General features: G+C 36.6%; 1 protein-coding gene across 2 annotated transcripts in view; it reads right to left on the reverse strand.

The window, feature by feature from the left end:
• Positions 1-5,800: 5,800 nt before the first annotated feature.
• Positions 5,801-16,670, reverse strand: part of AHR (aryl hydrocarbon receptor) — a 54,820-nt gene continuing 43,950 nt past the window's right edge. For both annotated transcript variants that reach the window (XM_086694901.1, XM_025929694.2), the window contains exons 10-11: positions 11,074-12,328; positions 5,801-8,302 (exon numbers count right to left, since the gene is read on the reverse strand). In XM_086694901.1, the coding sequence (XP_086551027.1) occupies positions 8,156-8,302; positions 11,074-12,328 (1,402 nt within the window). In that variant the 3' untranslated portion in view covers positions 5,801-8,155. The remainder of the gene's footprint in view (positions 8,303-11,073; positions 12,329-16,670) is intronic.

Genomic DNA, 16,670 nt, shown 5'->3' on the forward strand with positions numbered 1-16,670 from the left:
TCCCCAACTTGTGTTCTGTCTCTCTCTGTCTCTCAAAAATAAATAAATGTAAAAAAAAACAATTTAAAAAAACAAGATTCTCAAGATTTTTGAGCGTGAAGTGTCTTCAGAAATCTAACTTTTATAGCATTCCTCCTATGATATGGATGCAAGATGGCCCATGAACACCCAGGAAAATAGACTATTTCTGGTTCATTCATGGACCCCATGTCCTTAAGGACCTGGACTGTTAGTGAGGGACTCCCTCCTGATGGGACGGAGTAAAATAGAAACTATTCAACTGGGTTCTTGAACATCAATCTCAAACTGCACCCTATTGCACTTGGTTGGCTAAATGTTCATGGAATGAATGATTTCCTACTCCCTCTCTCTAACCACTCCCAAATCCTTGCTTGTTGAAAACGTCTTTAATTTTAAAACTTCTCTCAATCCCTATAATTGTTTGTCTCCTACACACTCCTTTGCCATCTTACGTAGAAGAGTTTTGCCCCTTAGTTTGCCTTTTCCGAGGTGTGGGTCAGCACATCACTCTAGCTGAGTTCTAGCTGTTATTGTAATCTAAAGTTTGTAAGATCGTTGAAGTACAGAAGCAAAAGATGACACTGTGCAGTGGAAGTGACTCTTATGGTAATGGAGAGGGAAGCACAGAGATGGAGGTGTGAACAAAAATGATGGGAGAATCACTAGATTTATGAGGGAAAATGGTTCATTCAGTTTTGTTCAAAGACCATTTAAGGTTCTTGTAGGATATTTAAAAATGGTACTAAATATTGTACAAAATAAACCATGGAAAGTCCGGGCCAGAAACTCAGAGGAGAAGTCTAGACCACACACAGAGTCATACATAAGTGATATAATTAGGTGAGATCATGAAGACAGAAACAGAGACAAGAGGAAAAGGGACAGACCAAACCTTATAAAAATGTCTATCTGTAGAGTTATAGAAGGTTGGACAGAGGGACAAAGAGTGATCCGAGATCAAGAAATTTGAGGACAATGATATGGAAGCCAAGGAAAGAAAACATTAAGGAAGAAAAACTTTCCCCTTAATAGCACACTGGCACCCCATAAAATTGGAAATAGTGAAATTCAGAGTGTGAAGATTAAATAAGAGGTCAGTGATGAAGTAAAGCAAGCAAGTCATAGCCAGCTGCTCTATTCAGTAATGAAAACAAAACAGAAGAATGATATAGTTTGATTTCTTTTCCTTAGAAGGGAATGGACTATGCTTGTATGCTGAAGAAACCATCGCACTGAAGATGTGAGAAAGTGGAGTAAGGTAAATCTGAGAGGATGGTTGACAGAAACATAAAAGTCAAAGAGTAGAATACTGAAGTTGATGTCTGATTGTTTCCAGTCAAATTAGAATGTTATTGTAGCCAGAAATGAGGAGGCCACGGGGCCGGAGGGTAGATATTAGAAAGATGGGTTAGATGAGTGGGGGGTAGATATTAGATAGGTTAACTGAGACAGAAGTCTTATGTTTTCTATAAAAGAGGTACAGAGGTAGGCAGACAAAGGTTGGGTTTCTGGCTCTAAGTTCTGAGGAACCTTGGCTCATCCTATTGTGGCTTCACCTTTCTAGTTTCTAGCTTCTGTTTTACAGGCTCCAGGGAACTTCTAGCTCTGTCTTCATCATGTGCACACATGCTGGCTAGCAGAGGAAAAGGCAAACGCAAACTAGGTTCCCTGCTGCTGCGTCATGTGTATTGAGGCATCCTTTCTGGAAGTTACCACACAGATTTTCCTTTCATATGTTTGGCCAAAACTCACATTAGCTACACTTATCCATGAAGGAGGCTGAAAAATGTAGTCTTTTTCCCTCATTGTGACCAGAGGAAAGTCACAGTTCTCCTACAACGAAAGAAGGGAAGATGCTATTGCCAGTAGCTGCCACAGACACGGTAAACGTTTTTGGTGAGGCCATCAGTTCTGTCACTTTGTCTAGTTGACCAGGAAAAGAAGGTGTTTTGGCCCGGGCTATGGATGGGAATGGCAGTTGCCAAGGAGGTGGTGAGCAATTCAAGTATACAAGCAAAAATACTGTTGAAATCTTGATACTGAGGTCCAGGCTGAGGCACTGAAAAAGAAGGGACTGCACGCTAGGAACTGGAGAGGACAATAAGGTGAAGAGCTAGTTGAACAAAGAAGACAGGATTGGGAAAGGAGAGAAAATAGTGTGATTAGAAAAGCAAATTTCAAGTTGGCAGAGTGAAGGTATTTACATGTGCTCCAAGTCTGAGCTGTGGCTGTACTCATCTGGAATGGAAAAGTAGATGATTAGAGTTGATGTGTAGGAATTACAAAAGGATCCTTGAGGATGATGATGTCAGGAGATAAAAGTGGAAAGGGACATTGACCTGGAGACTAAAAACCAAGATGTTCATCAAATCAGCAGTGAACAGATTGAGAAGGATTAGTGTCGTGGAGTGCCCGGGTGGCTCAGTTGGTTAAGCATCTGACTTCAGCTCGAGTCATGATCTCGCAGTTGGTGGGTTCAAGCCTTGCATCGGGCTCTGTGCTGACAGCGTGGAGCCTGGAGCCTACTTCAGATTCTGTCTCCATCTCTGTCCCTCCCCTGCTCATGCTCTGTTTCTCTCTTTCTCTCTCAAATATAAAATAAAACAATGTAAAAAAAGGATTAGTGTCAGGCATAGATTTACCTCCAACTTAAAAGAGGTTGCATGGATATCACAAGGAAATAGTAAAAGCAGATAGTTACTGAGTAGTTGCTATGTGGTTATCATCAAACTGTTTATTTAATATGAAAATGATTTCTTTGTTAATGTCTATTTTTGAGACAGAGTGCGAGCGGAGTAGAGAGAGACGCAGATTCTGCAGCAGACTCTAGGCTCTGAGTTGTTAGCACAGAGCTGGACATGGGGCTCAAACTCCTGAGCTGTGAGATCATGAGCTGTGACTGAGCCAAAGTCGGACGCTTAACCAACTGAGCCACCCAGGTGCCCCAGAAAAGGATTTTTAAGTAAACTATTTTGGAATAATTTTAGATTTAAATTAGAGATGCAAAAACAGAGCATTTTTTTTAATGTTTATTATTTTTGAGGGAGAGCAAGCAGGGGAGGGAAAGGGAGAGAGAGAAACACAGAATGGGAAGCAGACTATAGGCTCTGAGCTGTCAGCACAGAGCCTGAGGTGGGGCTCAAACTTGCAGACTGCGAGATCATGACCTGAGCTGAAGTCGGCTGCTTAACAGACTGAGCCACCCAAGCACCCCGAAAAAATAGAGCAAGTTTTCATCCCCTTCATTCAGGTTCCTCTAACACCATACAGTGTCTTTCATAGCCGTGGGACATTGGTGAAACAAGGAAATAAATTAATGTCAAGCAAACTTTATTGGGATTTCTGTAACTGTTGCTGTTTTTTGTCGAATTGGACCCTTGTTTGCAGCTGTGTCCTTTCTCAATGGCAGGATGCAATCCAAGATGCCGTAATATATTTAGTGCCCATTTACCTCCTTAGTCTCCTTTGGTCTGTGACAGTGTCTTGGTCTGTTTTTCTTGACCTTGACATTTTGCAGAATACTCAGGAATTTTCTGCATTGTTTCTCACTTCAGGTTTGTCTGATACTTTCACACAATTAGACTGGGATTCAGTAGAGCTGAAGTGTGCTTGTCAGAGCATCACTTAGAGAGAACACGCTGCCATGACTTACCCTTGGTGATGTGAACCCCAATCACTGGGTTAGAGCAGTGCTTGCCAGATTGCTACAGTGTAAAGTCATTATGGTTTTTTTTTTCCCTTTGCTGGACTCTGTTCTTGGGAAGCAAGTTACTAAGTTCAGCCCACATTCAAAAGGAAGGGGTACTAAGCTCCATCTATTGGAGAGTGTAGTATCTACAAACACTTAGGATTCTTCTGTAAAGAAAATTTACCCCTTCTTGCTCTTTTATGTGTTTAATCATTTATATAGATCAGGATGGACTCAGAATATTTATTTTATTTTTTGGGTTTTAATCCAATGCTGTGATTATGTTATTCAAATTGTTCCAGTTTTGGCCATTGGGAACTAAGTAGTTGATCATAAATCATTTATTGAATCCTCCAACAATCCAGTGAGGCAGGTATTATGGTTATCCTTATTTTGTAGAAACTATGACTCGGAGTAAGAGACCTTCCCAATGATCCATATCATGTATGTACAAAGCCAGGAATCACACTCCAGAGTCTGTGTGCTAAGCTTTGCTGTGCTCTCAGAGGGAGAAGATGTTCCACAATGTCAGTCAGTGATTAGCAGAGGTAAGATAAGAGAGAACGGGTTTTGCAGCAGTTAATCATAAAGGCAGGAGTTGCAGAATGGATGAGCTTCCAAAGGTACAGTATATAGGAAAAAAAAAAAAAAAAAAGACAAAATGTCAGAACCAAGTCTGTCACCAGGTGGGAGAAGGGAGAGTAGCTAACACAGGAAAGACAAGGACTAATAGAAGGTTGCAGGACAATGGATGTCACGGAAGCTAAGGGAAGAAAAAAGTTCATCGATGGTACGAATGGTACAATTTGGCCTGCAGGGATAGAGAATTAGCCTCTGGTGGGAAGGAAGTTAAGTGAACGTCCATAAAGCATTTTAATAGAAAGATGAAAAATAAAACAAGATTTTAGATAAAAAATTATTTTAGAGAAAGGAGGTAAAGAATTTAGTAAGAAAAGGATGCAGGGTCAAGTAAGTATTTTCCAGGCTGGAGGGAGAAGCAGCACAGAGAGAAGTTTATAGAACAAAGACTGGACAGGGGCCATGTAGACACTATGTGCACAAGACTTGGAAAGGAAGGGTATTCATCTGGAAGTCAGGGGAAGCTCTCCTCACATACTGTAGGTGAGCCTAAGAGATCAAGGGTAGTGGCACTGTTGAGGTCAAGGTACAGACACACTAAGGATGCGTTACAGGTTTCTGATGATTTTAATTATATTAGTAACACTAGAAGCAAGGTCATCCGCAGACACTGGGAGGCAAACATGAGAGTAGCATCCAGTCCTGTGAGTAACTAACACCACTGGTCAGTATTTGGCAGGCTCGGTGAAGGGGCACAACTGCAAGTCATTCCTGCTGATAGAAGCCACTGGAGTGAAAGCAAAGACAATTATCATGATCTCAATTTGTTTACTTGATGTTTTCAGATCAAATGGTTAAAACTGAATATGGAACTCTTAGACAAAAGACACAGTATTTCTAAAATGTCCAAATTAGGTATGGTGTTGGTCACTTGCCATGCTTATATGGCGAGTGTTGAGAAGAAATATCTAATGATTGTAATGATTGTAATGGCTAAACATAAGACTAATGTAAAAAAAGTTAATAGAATGAAAACTGTTGTTTTAGGATTTTTTTCTTCAAATAATTCTAATTGCAACATTCTTAGTGAATGTTTTCCTGAGTTTAATGCCAAAGGCCTAACGTATCATTTATATTTGTTAGAGGATAGGCTTAAGCAATAATTTTTCTAATCTGAGAACAAAATACAACATGAGTTGTTTTAAAAACTCATCAAATATTATTAAAAGCGGAGTTTTAAAGTTTAATCTGAGACACTAACACCACTACATCTGTAACACCAATACAAAGTTTAAAAGAGTACTCCATTTCAGAAGCATTTTAATCTGCGACGTTACTTGAAGAGCCTTTTTTATATCCATGTAAAGGCTAAAATATCCATGGGCAGAATTTTATAAATTATTGCTTCATGTCTCCTTCAATATTATAGATTGCCTTTAATATCGTTAAAACACTGTACTAAACATGCTCTTTTCCTATATATGAACCAGAAAGAATTTACATTAAAACATGTTACTTATACTTGATTTTATTACCATATATTATTGTATACAATTTTGTTTGATAAGGATATTATAAATCATAGTTTGAACAAAATATGTATGACATAGGTATGCAGTAATATTTTGAAGAAAAAAGTCATGAAAACATCTACCAAAAATTTAGTAATACTGAAAAACGCTAGTCGGTGCGGAGTAATGAATGAAAGCTTCCTCATACACTGGAACACAGGCAAATCTCCCGGTACCGGAAGAACAACTCGGTTTAGGAAAAGTTCAAATTAGGCATACCCACATACTCAGAAGTGCACATTATCTAAGAAATGAGTCCCTCATTAGACCAGCACACGGAGCATTCTCTGTTTGGCACTTAGCAATACAGACAAATGTGTATTTGGTTTAATGTGATTTTATTATTCTTAGATACATTTTATTTTATATAGATAAAAATATACAATATTGCTTTAAAAGTTTTTAATTTTGTAAGTGTAGAACTGTCATCCTATTCACACTTTAAAAAGCCTCTTTTTCCACTAAATAATTCACCCAACGGCATGTGGAAGACACTAACAAAAATGGTTATTGTGAAGGCTTTTAATGAAAAGCTTAAATGTAAAAATGGAATATTAAGCCAGACCACTGGTCTAAATCTCTAGTGATACCTCATACTGGAAACAAATTATGAAATGTTTTAGACAAATTGGTTTTTTTCCTTAAATTGATTCTATGGATTCAAAGTATGAAATGAAAATGCATAGAACTGACATATTTTTTCTGAAGCCACTTTGATATACATTAATTTACTAAAAAAAAATTAAGTGAAAATAGTGCATTTTAATACTATACCTTGGTTTAAGATTCCGTCATGTTTTTTATAGAATACATGAAAAATGTGCCTGCCCTTCAGATGTCACATTTAAATAAATGAGTCTTTTTTAAAAATTACCTGAGGACAGTAAAGTTAGCAGGGGGATCATTTGCCTTCCCAGTAATAAAGGCCATTGTATCCTAGAAACAATGTAATGTTTGAAGTTAAGAGAATGGCATGGGTGTCTTAGGACCAAAGTAAAAGCAGTTGGATTCATTATTTGATATTTTGAAAAGACGCAAGAATATATGTGAGACTCAAATTACGTGCATATATAAGGTATAGACTATTTTCAAATGAAAGCTTGAAAATACTTTAAATATAATTTTGTTCATTATAAACTATATAAATGCACCAATCGTGTCACTCATAACAATACTTTGCATCAAACATTGCCAGGTTCAAACTTCACGCTCCTCAAATATGAGAAAAAACAAATAGTTTCCACTGTACTAGTAAGTGAAAGTTATAAAGTCAACATATTCTACCTTAAGTTCATTCTAGGTCTAAAGTAGTTTTGAAAGAATTTATACACAGTGAAATGGTGATTAAAGAGCTAGAAATAAAGCTACTTCCTCCTCGTTGCAAGTTGATAAACACGGTCCCATCCAAGCAGATCTTTGCACACCTGCAACACTGAACCACCATGGTGGAGATTTCAGTAAAGGTAAGTTGCAGTGTATCTCTTTCTCCCGAAAACACTGTTGACATTTTAGTGCTGCAGTCTTTATTTGATGATCAAAAAATAATTTGGAAAGACATTTTACTTTCAAAATTTTTCAACGTAAGGCACATAGCAACACTTAATATGTAGAAGCAACTAGGTAATAAATATTTTTTCAATCATAACTTGCCCTTTTCCTGAAGAAAGTGGGTGAGTAGTGCAGTTAAAACATGCCTGGACTAATACAAAGGACTGAATTTAAGAAATACAAATAACATTTGTGCGCAGAAAGTTATTAAAAAGTTTACTTTCTATCAAATATACATCCTACAGTGTTACAGGTATAAAAAATTGTGAGGCACTTACACAACAAAGGAGTAAAGCACTGAGATTATCTTTTTATAAAAGCACCAAACCACTTATTTTAACATCTGAGATAAAAGCAGAAGATAAAAGGAAATAGTTTGTTATTTGGTGTACTAATAAGAATAGATAAGTTGAAAACTCAAAAGTATTCCATTTTTTTCTGACAGAAATTTATTTAAAAGTGTCATAAAGTTCCCCTGAATAAATTTTGTATATTCTCTAGTACTCAGACTATAAAGTGAAACAAAGATAGCATCTCCCTCTCTCTGGCAGTACACTTTCTTTTTTAATGACTATAGTATATGTAGTTTTGGTAATTTTTTTTAACTCTTAAAAACATTAAAATTTGGTTTGGAATAATAGTGCGAACAACATACATCAATGCCTCCATGTAAAGTTGCTGATGTCCAACACTGATAGTTCTATTATTCTGTAATCTTCTTTCATCCATGGTGAAAATGGGCTCGGCATTACAGGAATCCACTGGATGTCAAATCGGGGAAAGGTCTGGCTTCTGACGTGTGATGAAGGGGCTGAAGGTGTGTGGGAGTCTGAGTGCTATTTATATTATTTAATTCAGCTGGATAGGTTTCAGTTAAAACTCCTCCATTCTGAAACTGCAAACAAAAATAGCAATGCAACTTATTAGATTTTTCAAGTATCTTAAGCCACTAAATGATATATTAAAAAGTATTTTTAAAATCTTTGCCTTGCATGTTAAACTTCAGATCCTTTACATCATTCAATGAAGACCAACACGGCAAATATTATGTATTAGCTGCATTTATAACAATTTGGTTTCTCCATTAGATGGTACAGATGTGTGATACATGGGTCTCAGCTCAGAAGTGGTATTAGGAGAGTATTTGATTAACAAATTGCCTTTGGTCTGGATAGGAAATGATGGATCAGAGAGTACCAGTTATGAATCACAGTTAGATATATCCGTCATACATAGGTTGGCTTTGACCAGATTTCATCTCAGGCGAGTTCTGGGTACCAAAGTCTTGACTGCATTCAAAATGACTAGACTGGACTGCAGACGTAGAACTTTTCTATAAGAGGTCATTTCTGATAGAAGCATCTTAATATTCCTAAAATATTACAGCATGGGTATGATTTCCTAAACCATTTTTATTTGTTACAGGCTTTTAGTAAGTACTATTAAAAAGTATCCTAATTATAGATTTTTATCAAATAAAATGCTTGCTCTTGTCCTCTTATAATGCAAATAGTCTAATGAGTCTATAACTGCTACTAAAAAAAAAAAAAACACATAGTCTGTATGCTTTTATCGATTATAGGGCCTTTGTATTGGATATAGTTAGTGAAAGTTATGGAAATTTTCATATAGATCAAAATCATACCCTTAATTCCTTGAAACACAGATTTAAAAGATCCTCTAAAACACACATTAAATATATAGTGAAAGTCATATAATCCAGGTCTTCAGTGAATGGCAGCTGTGGAGCCTTCAAATGGAAGTTATTATGCAGAGAATGGTAGCCTTTGAGTAAGTTACTCTTACCAGTCATTAACACAATGCAAGTCAGCAATTGTCTTGAAGTATATTATCAAAAACAATGCTATTCAATAAAATAATACTGTGAGCCACATAGGCAATTTTTAAAAGTAACTCCCTGGGGAAATACATAGGTCTACAGACTTGCTATTAACTCAATGTTGATAAAGAAGTAATACAAAGTGGCAGGGAGGGGAGAAAAAAAAAGAAAAAAAACTCGAAAGAACCTGGTAATGAAATTTTAGGTTATGTAAATTTTTAAGTTGTCAACAACTTACTCAAGTTACCTATCCATGGTACTTCACAGCAATGTTGTGAGAGTGTACTGAATAATTCTGATATAATTGAAGATGTCAGAAATGAGGATAAGAAAAACTTTCATTACCATTTTCTATCAAAAAACTCATATACAAGACAAATGTAAGACAATTACAAATGTTAACTTGAATCTTTGTTGCTAATCTATAATACACAGAAAACAGAAACCAATGAACTTAGTTTAAATCAAGATTTTCTTCAAAAGCCTATTTAATTATACTATAAAATGAACTCAATATTTTCTAACAGAAAAGCATGAATGAAACAATGATGTATTCCCCAGTGGCCACAGAGAGCAGCTACCATTACTGTTTAAATCTAAAAACATATATATATACACACACACACACAGACACACATATGTTTAAATCTAAAAAATATATATGTATATATATACACATATATATAATTTTTTTAGATTTAAAGTGTGCTTGCTGCTAGACGTATTCTGATGACATAGTTTAAAAATATAGGGGCTCCTGGCTGGCTCAGTTGGTAAAGCATGTGAGTTATGATCTCAGGGTTGTGAGTTCAAGCCCCTTAAAAAATAAGTAAAAATTCTGGGGGGTCCTGGGTGGCTCAACCTGTTAAGTGTCTGACTCTAGATTTTGGCTCAGGTCAGGATCTCACAATTCATGAGTACAAGCCCCGCCATGGGGTTCTGTGCTGACAGTGCAGAGCCTGCTTGGGATTCTCTCTCTCTCCCTCTTTCTCTGCTCCTCCCCTGCTCGATCTGTCTCTCTCTCAAATAAACAAAACTTTTAGACAAGTAAAAAATTTAGCACAGTACCCAGCTTGACCACATGAGAGAAAGCCAGTAAGTTATGCTTTTTTACAAGATGCTAGAAAAAAACATTCCATCTTGAAGGATAAAATGAGGATTGGGCAGATAACATGGAGGGATTGCCATAGAACACTGAGGACCCTCAGACTGAATTCAGGGATCACCAAGGACAAAGGGTCTGAAAAAAGCACAACTGTATTCACTTTAAGCTGATTTTAACACATACAAAATAGATTGAGCTTTAAGAAATTACTTTTAAAAATGCAAATATATATTTGAAGTCTGATATTTAAAAAAAAAAGTTTTTTTTTTAATGTTTATTTACTTTTGAGAGAGAGACAGAGAGTGAGTGGGGGACGGAGACACAGAATTGGAAGTAGGCTACAGGCTCTGAGCGGTCAACAACAGAGCCCAAAGTGGGGCTGGAACTCACAAACCACGAGATCACGACCAAAGTTGGACGCTTAACCAACTGAGACACCCAGGCGCCTCTGAAGTCTGAATTTTTAAAGGGTCCTATAATTACAAAGAACGGAGATAAACCAAAGGATCTATTCTAAACAATATATGACATATTCTTGTTGCTGTACCCCTTGATTTTTTTTCTCCGTGGCTGTTCAGTTAAAAAAGATCTATTAGTAACACACTACTGCTGGAAAAGTACTGGCTTGTTAAAAAAGAGTCACATAAATATTTTATAATTGATGTCTATAAATGTAAGAAGAATCACTAAAAAGGTTTACCCAGCCTGAGAAAACCCTTACCTTGTTTAAAAATGCCTGTGGGTCCGGCATGGTTGGATTGTACTGCATCTGGGCCTCGTGGCCGTGCGGAGGTTCCGGCTGGCACTGGTACATGGACACAGCGCCGGCATAACACGTCTGAGGAGTTACTATGGGCGGCTCTGGAGTAAGTCCGTGTGTTTGGTTCTCAGGAGCTTGTAAACACGTGAAGAAATCTTCTAAATTAGAAGTAGTAGGGTACGGGGATGGTTCGAAGGTCCCTAAGGGAAAGTCTAACTGTGACCCCTGGGAATGTTGTGGTAGCACAGACTGATCACAGGGGATAAAGTTGTGTGTATAAGGCATAGCATCCGTCTCAGATTTGTAGGGACACTCTTGACTGGTCCCAGGTAAGTCTGAAAGGACATTATACTGCTGTAGCTCTTGCTGCGGACAACCAAAAGGCACAGACTGGTTAGCGCTCCAATTGGCAAACATGCCATTAACTTGCATATGCTGCATTTTCTGACACAGTTGTTGCTGCTGCTCCGATGCTACGAGGTTTTGCTGGTGCTGCAGCCGCTGCTGCTGCTGCTGCTGTTCTAGCTGCAGGTGCTCCTGTACCATACAACTTGAGTTCACAGCCATGGCCTGTTGCTGCTGGTAACCGGGACACTGGAAGGCAGGCTTGCTTAAAGAACCTTGGACATATGTCAGGATTTCATCTGTGAGGTCAATATCTCTGAAGTCATCCTCACCAGAAAAGTCAGTTCTGAAAAATTCCTCGTTCTGTTGCATGTCTTTGATATCTTCAAAATCAATGCCTAGGTGTTTCATAATGCTGTACAAGTCACTATTTCTGTTGTCTGAAAAGGGCCCTGATTGACCTCCAGAGATTGCTGGGTTCATGTCCTGAGACTGACCTATTTGCTCGTGTTTCAGGATACTGTTATTTCCTACTGGTGCCATACTGTCTTGCCAATTGCTGCATTCATTCATAGGTTCGTTAAAAAGATTTCTTTCAAAAGCTGTGTTACTGGAAGCAGGATAGAGATAAATAGACTCATCTTGTTGCATCATGGCACCCAGGAGGGAATTGGGATTGAAAGATTCCTTATTTAGAGTTGATGTGGAAGCAGACTCTCTTCCACAAGCAGTAGTTTTAGTCCTCACTGGTAAGGGATCCATCATGGGAGGAAAAGGGTTGTTTACCTGGTATAACACGGCTTCTCCAGAAGTAAACATAAAAGGCAACTTCATAGTTCGTTTTCGTAAATGGTCTGTTCCTTCTTCATCTCTAAAATTGGGTATGAGAAAAAAAAGTTATACCAAACACTTAGAAAAATGTAATAGAAAAACAATATAAAAGCAAAATACATTGTAACTGAGTTTGATCTGGAGCATGAACTTTACTTTGACATAAATGTTCCAGATAACAAGTGTTAGAAAACTTGTTAGAAAAATTTAAGTGATTTAGAATTTATCCCAGAATTTAGTCATTCTATCCATTCTCAGTTACCACCCCTGAAATTCTCCTGAAAAAAATAAATTCAAAGTGGAATAAAGATCCAACTATAAAAACAAACTATAACACTTAGGAATTAACCATCCCAGCCAAGGCAACCCCTGTGCAGAGCAACTGGGGACTCCTTGCCCACTACAGCACTAGTCATTCAGCCAAAGGTGCCAGAGACATGCAACCTACACAGGAGATCCTTCTACACAAGTCTGCTCCTTCAAGATTGGGAGTACCTGTTAAACCTAATGAGAAAGTCAAAATGAGAAGATAGGATAACACTTCCAACAAAAGAGTAAGACAAAACTTGAGAAAAACTAAACAAAATGGAGATAAACAATCTACCTGATAAAGAGTTCAAAGAAATGCTCACTGGACTTGGGAGAAGAGTAGACAAACTCAGTGACTGCTTCAGCCAAGAGACATAAAATATAAAAAAAAAATCAGAGTTGAATACACTAACTAAAATGAAAAATACAGAAGGAATCAACAACAGGTCAGACAATGCAGAAGAATGGATCAGTGACCTGGAGCACAGGTAATGGAAAGTAGGTAAGGAGAACAGCAAAAAGAAAAAGGATAAGTTAAGGGGTCTCTGAGACAACATCAAACACACAAACATTCACATTATAGGGCTCCTAGAAGAAGAAGACAGAAGGAAAGGGGCTGAAAAATTCCCTAAACTGGGGAAGGAAACAGGTTTTCTGGTCCAGGAAGCAGCCAAACTCCGCAGGCCAGAAGGGGCTGTCATGAGATATTCCAAGTACTGAAAGGAAACAAACCTACAGCAAGGCTATCACTCAGAATTGAAGAAGAGATGAAAACTTTCCCACACAAAAGTTAAAGGGAATTCATCACCACTAAACCACTTAAAGGAAATGTAAAGGGACTTCTTTCAGGAAAAAATAGGTCACAACAAGAAGTGAGAAAATTAAGAAAGGAAAATTGTCACTGGCAAACCTAGAGTACAGGCAGGAGATTGATCATTTATAAATGCATGATTTAACCTTATGATGATGAGAAGACAAAAGTAGTAAAAATGAATTAGATCTAAATATTAGTTTAGGGAATCAAAGATAAAACATAACATCAAATATATAAAAAATGGAGAGGGCAGCAAAAACATAGTACTTTTAGAAATGTGTTCAAACTTAAGCAACCATCAACTTAATATAAACTGCTATATACTTGGGATGTTATATATGAACCTTAAGGTTACTGTAGACCAAAAATATGTAAAAGATTTAAAAAATATCAAATAAAGAGAAAGAAATCCAAGTATGACACTGAAGAAAGATACCCATCAGAAGGGAAGCAAGAAAATAGGGGAAAAGAGAAGAACTACAAAAAAAAAAAAAAAAATCAGAACAGTGAACACAATGGCAATTAATGTATTAATTAAATATAAATGATCTAAATGCTTCAATCAAAAGATACAAGGTGACTGGATAAAAAACAAGACCCATCTATATGCTGCCTATAAGAGACTAACTTCAGACTAAAGACAAATTCAGACTAAAAGTGAAGGGATATGAAAATATTTTCCATGCAAATGAAAGCAAAATAAAATAAGCTGGGGTAACAATACTTACAAGACAAAATACATTTTAAAACAAAGACTATAACAAGAGACAAGGAAGGGCATTGCATAATGATAAAGGGATCAATCCAACAAAAGGATATAACAAATGCAAATATCTATGCACCTAGTAGAGGATCTGTAAATATACGAAGCCTAAATGAAAGACATAAAGGGACACAAAATGACAGTAACACAACAGTAGTAGGGGACTTGAGTACCCCACTTACATCAGTGGACAGATCATCTGGGCAAAACATTAATGAGGAAACAGTGGCTTTGAATGATACATTAGACCAGATGGAGTTAATCTATAACAGGGAATTCCATCTAAAAGAAGTAGAATGCACATTCAAATGCACACAGAACATTCTCTAAGACAGATCATGTTAAGTCACAAAACTAGTGTCAGTAAATTTGAGACTGAAGTCCAAACAAGGATTTTTTCTGACCACAGATAAATGAAACTAGAAATCAACTGTAAGGAAAAAAAAAAAAAAAACAAAAAAACAAACAAAAAACAACTAGAAAAAACACAAATACATGGAGGCTGAACAACAGGGTATTAAAAAACCAAAGGAACAACAAAGAAATGAAAAAGGAAATCAGAAAATACCTGGACACAAATGAAAATGGAAATACAGTGGTCCAAATCTTTGGGAGACACCCAAAGTAGTTCTAAGTAGTTGAAACCAATACAGGCCTATCTCAAGAAACCAGGAAAATCTGAAACAAATCTAACCCTTCACCCAAAGCAACTAGAAAAAGAATAAACACAAAGTTAGAAGGAAGGAAATACTAAAGATCAGAGCAGAAATACATGAAATAGAGACTACAAAGACATGATTAATGAAACCAACAGCCTTTGTAAAGATAATCAATAAACCTTTAGCGAGGATCAAGAAAAAAAGAAAGAAAATGCAAATAAATAAAATCAAATAAAAGAGAAGTAACAACCAACCCTATAAAAATATAAGAGACTATATGAAAAATTGTATGCCAACAAATTGGAAAACAAAAACAAAACCAAATGATTAGGACTGCACCAAAATAAAAAGCTTATGAAAAGTGAAAAAAACAATCAACAAAATGAAAAGACAACTTACTGAATAGATATTTGCAAATGATGTATCTAATAAGGGGTTAATATCCAAAATATATAAATAATTCATACAACTTACCAAAAAGAATCTGATTAAAAAGAGAACCTGATAGACATTTTTCCAGGGAATATAACAGACGACTGACAGATGAAAAGATGTTCAACATCGCTAATTATCAGGGAAATGCACATCAAAACTACAATGAGATATCACCTCACACCAGTCTGAATGGCTACCATCAAAAACAAGAAATAACAAGTGGTAGCGAGGGTGTGGAGGAAAGGGAGCCCTCATGCAGTGTTGGTGGGAATGTAAACTGGCACAGCCAACGTGGAAAACAGTATAGAAGCTCCTCAAAAAATGAAAAAAATAACCACCATGCAATTCAGTAATTTCACTGCTGGGTGTTTACCCATAGAAAATTAAAACACTAACTCAAAAGGATAGAGACACCTTTATGTTTATTACAACACTGCTTACAATAGCCAAAATATGGAAGCAACCTGTCTATTAAACAGAAGAGAGGATAAAGAAGATATGGTATATTGCTCAGCCATAAAAAAGAATGAAATCCTGCTATCTACAAAAACATGGATGGACCTACAAGGTGTTACACTAAGTGAAAGTTAGAGAAAGATGAATACCATATGATTTCACTTACCTGGAATCTATAAAACTGACAAAACACACACACACAAAAACAGATACAGTTTCATAAATAGAGAACAAATTGGTGGTTGCCATACTGAAGGTGCTGGGAGGATGGGTTAAATAGATGAATGGGATTAAGAGGTATAAACTCCCAGTTATAATAAATTATGGGGATGAAAAGTACGACGCAGGGAATATGGTCAATAATACTGTAATAACTTTATACGCTGACATATGGCAGCTACACTTATGGTAAGCACTACATAATGTGTATAATTGTTGAATCACTATGTTGTACATTTGAAACTAATAAAATATTGTATGTTAATTATACTTAAAAAATCTTAGAAATCTGAGTGGGAAGAGTCATGTGTAAATAAAATGGAGAATCTCTATAGGAAAATACTAGCATAATTGACATAAAAATTAAAAATCTTACATTCATAAATCAAGTTAATGCACAGATAAAACGTGTCATGTCTGTAATTTCACATGTATACTATATATAGTATGTGTGTGTATAAATATATCCAACTTAACACCCATAGGAAGTAAAGAGCTCCAATGAGGACCCAAAGAGAGGCAAACAACATAGGAGAAAATAGACAAACAATATGAACGGACAATTCATAGAAGGAAAATGCCCTAGAAAGATACAAAAGATGTTCTGCCTCATTGGTAATGAGAAAATGCAACCAATAACCTTTTAATAACTACAGAACAAGCAAACTCAAATAGTAAAAATATGAACAGCCCAAATGAAACCACTGATAAATGAAGAGCACTATAC

This window comes from Puma concolor, chromosome A2 (assembly GCF_028749965.1).
Source record: "Puma concolor isolate L17-30 chromosome A2, mPumCon1.1.hap2, whole genome shotgun sequence".
Lineage (NCBI taxonomy): Eukaryota > Metazoa > Chordata > Mammalia > Carnivora > Felidae > Puma > Puma concolor.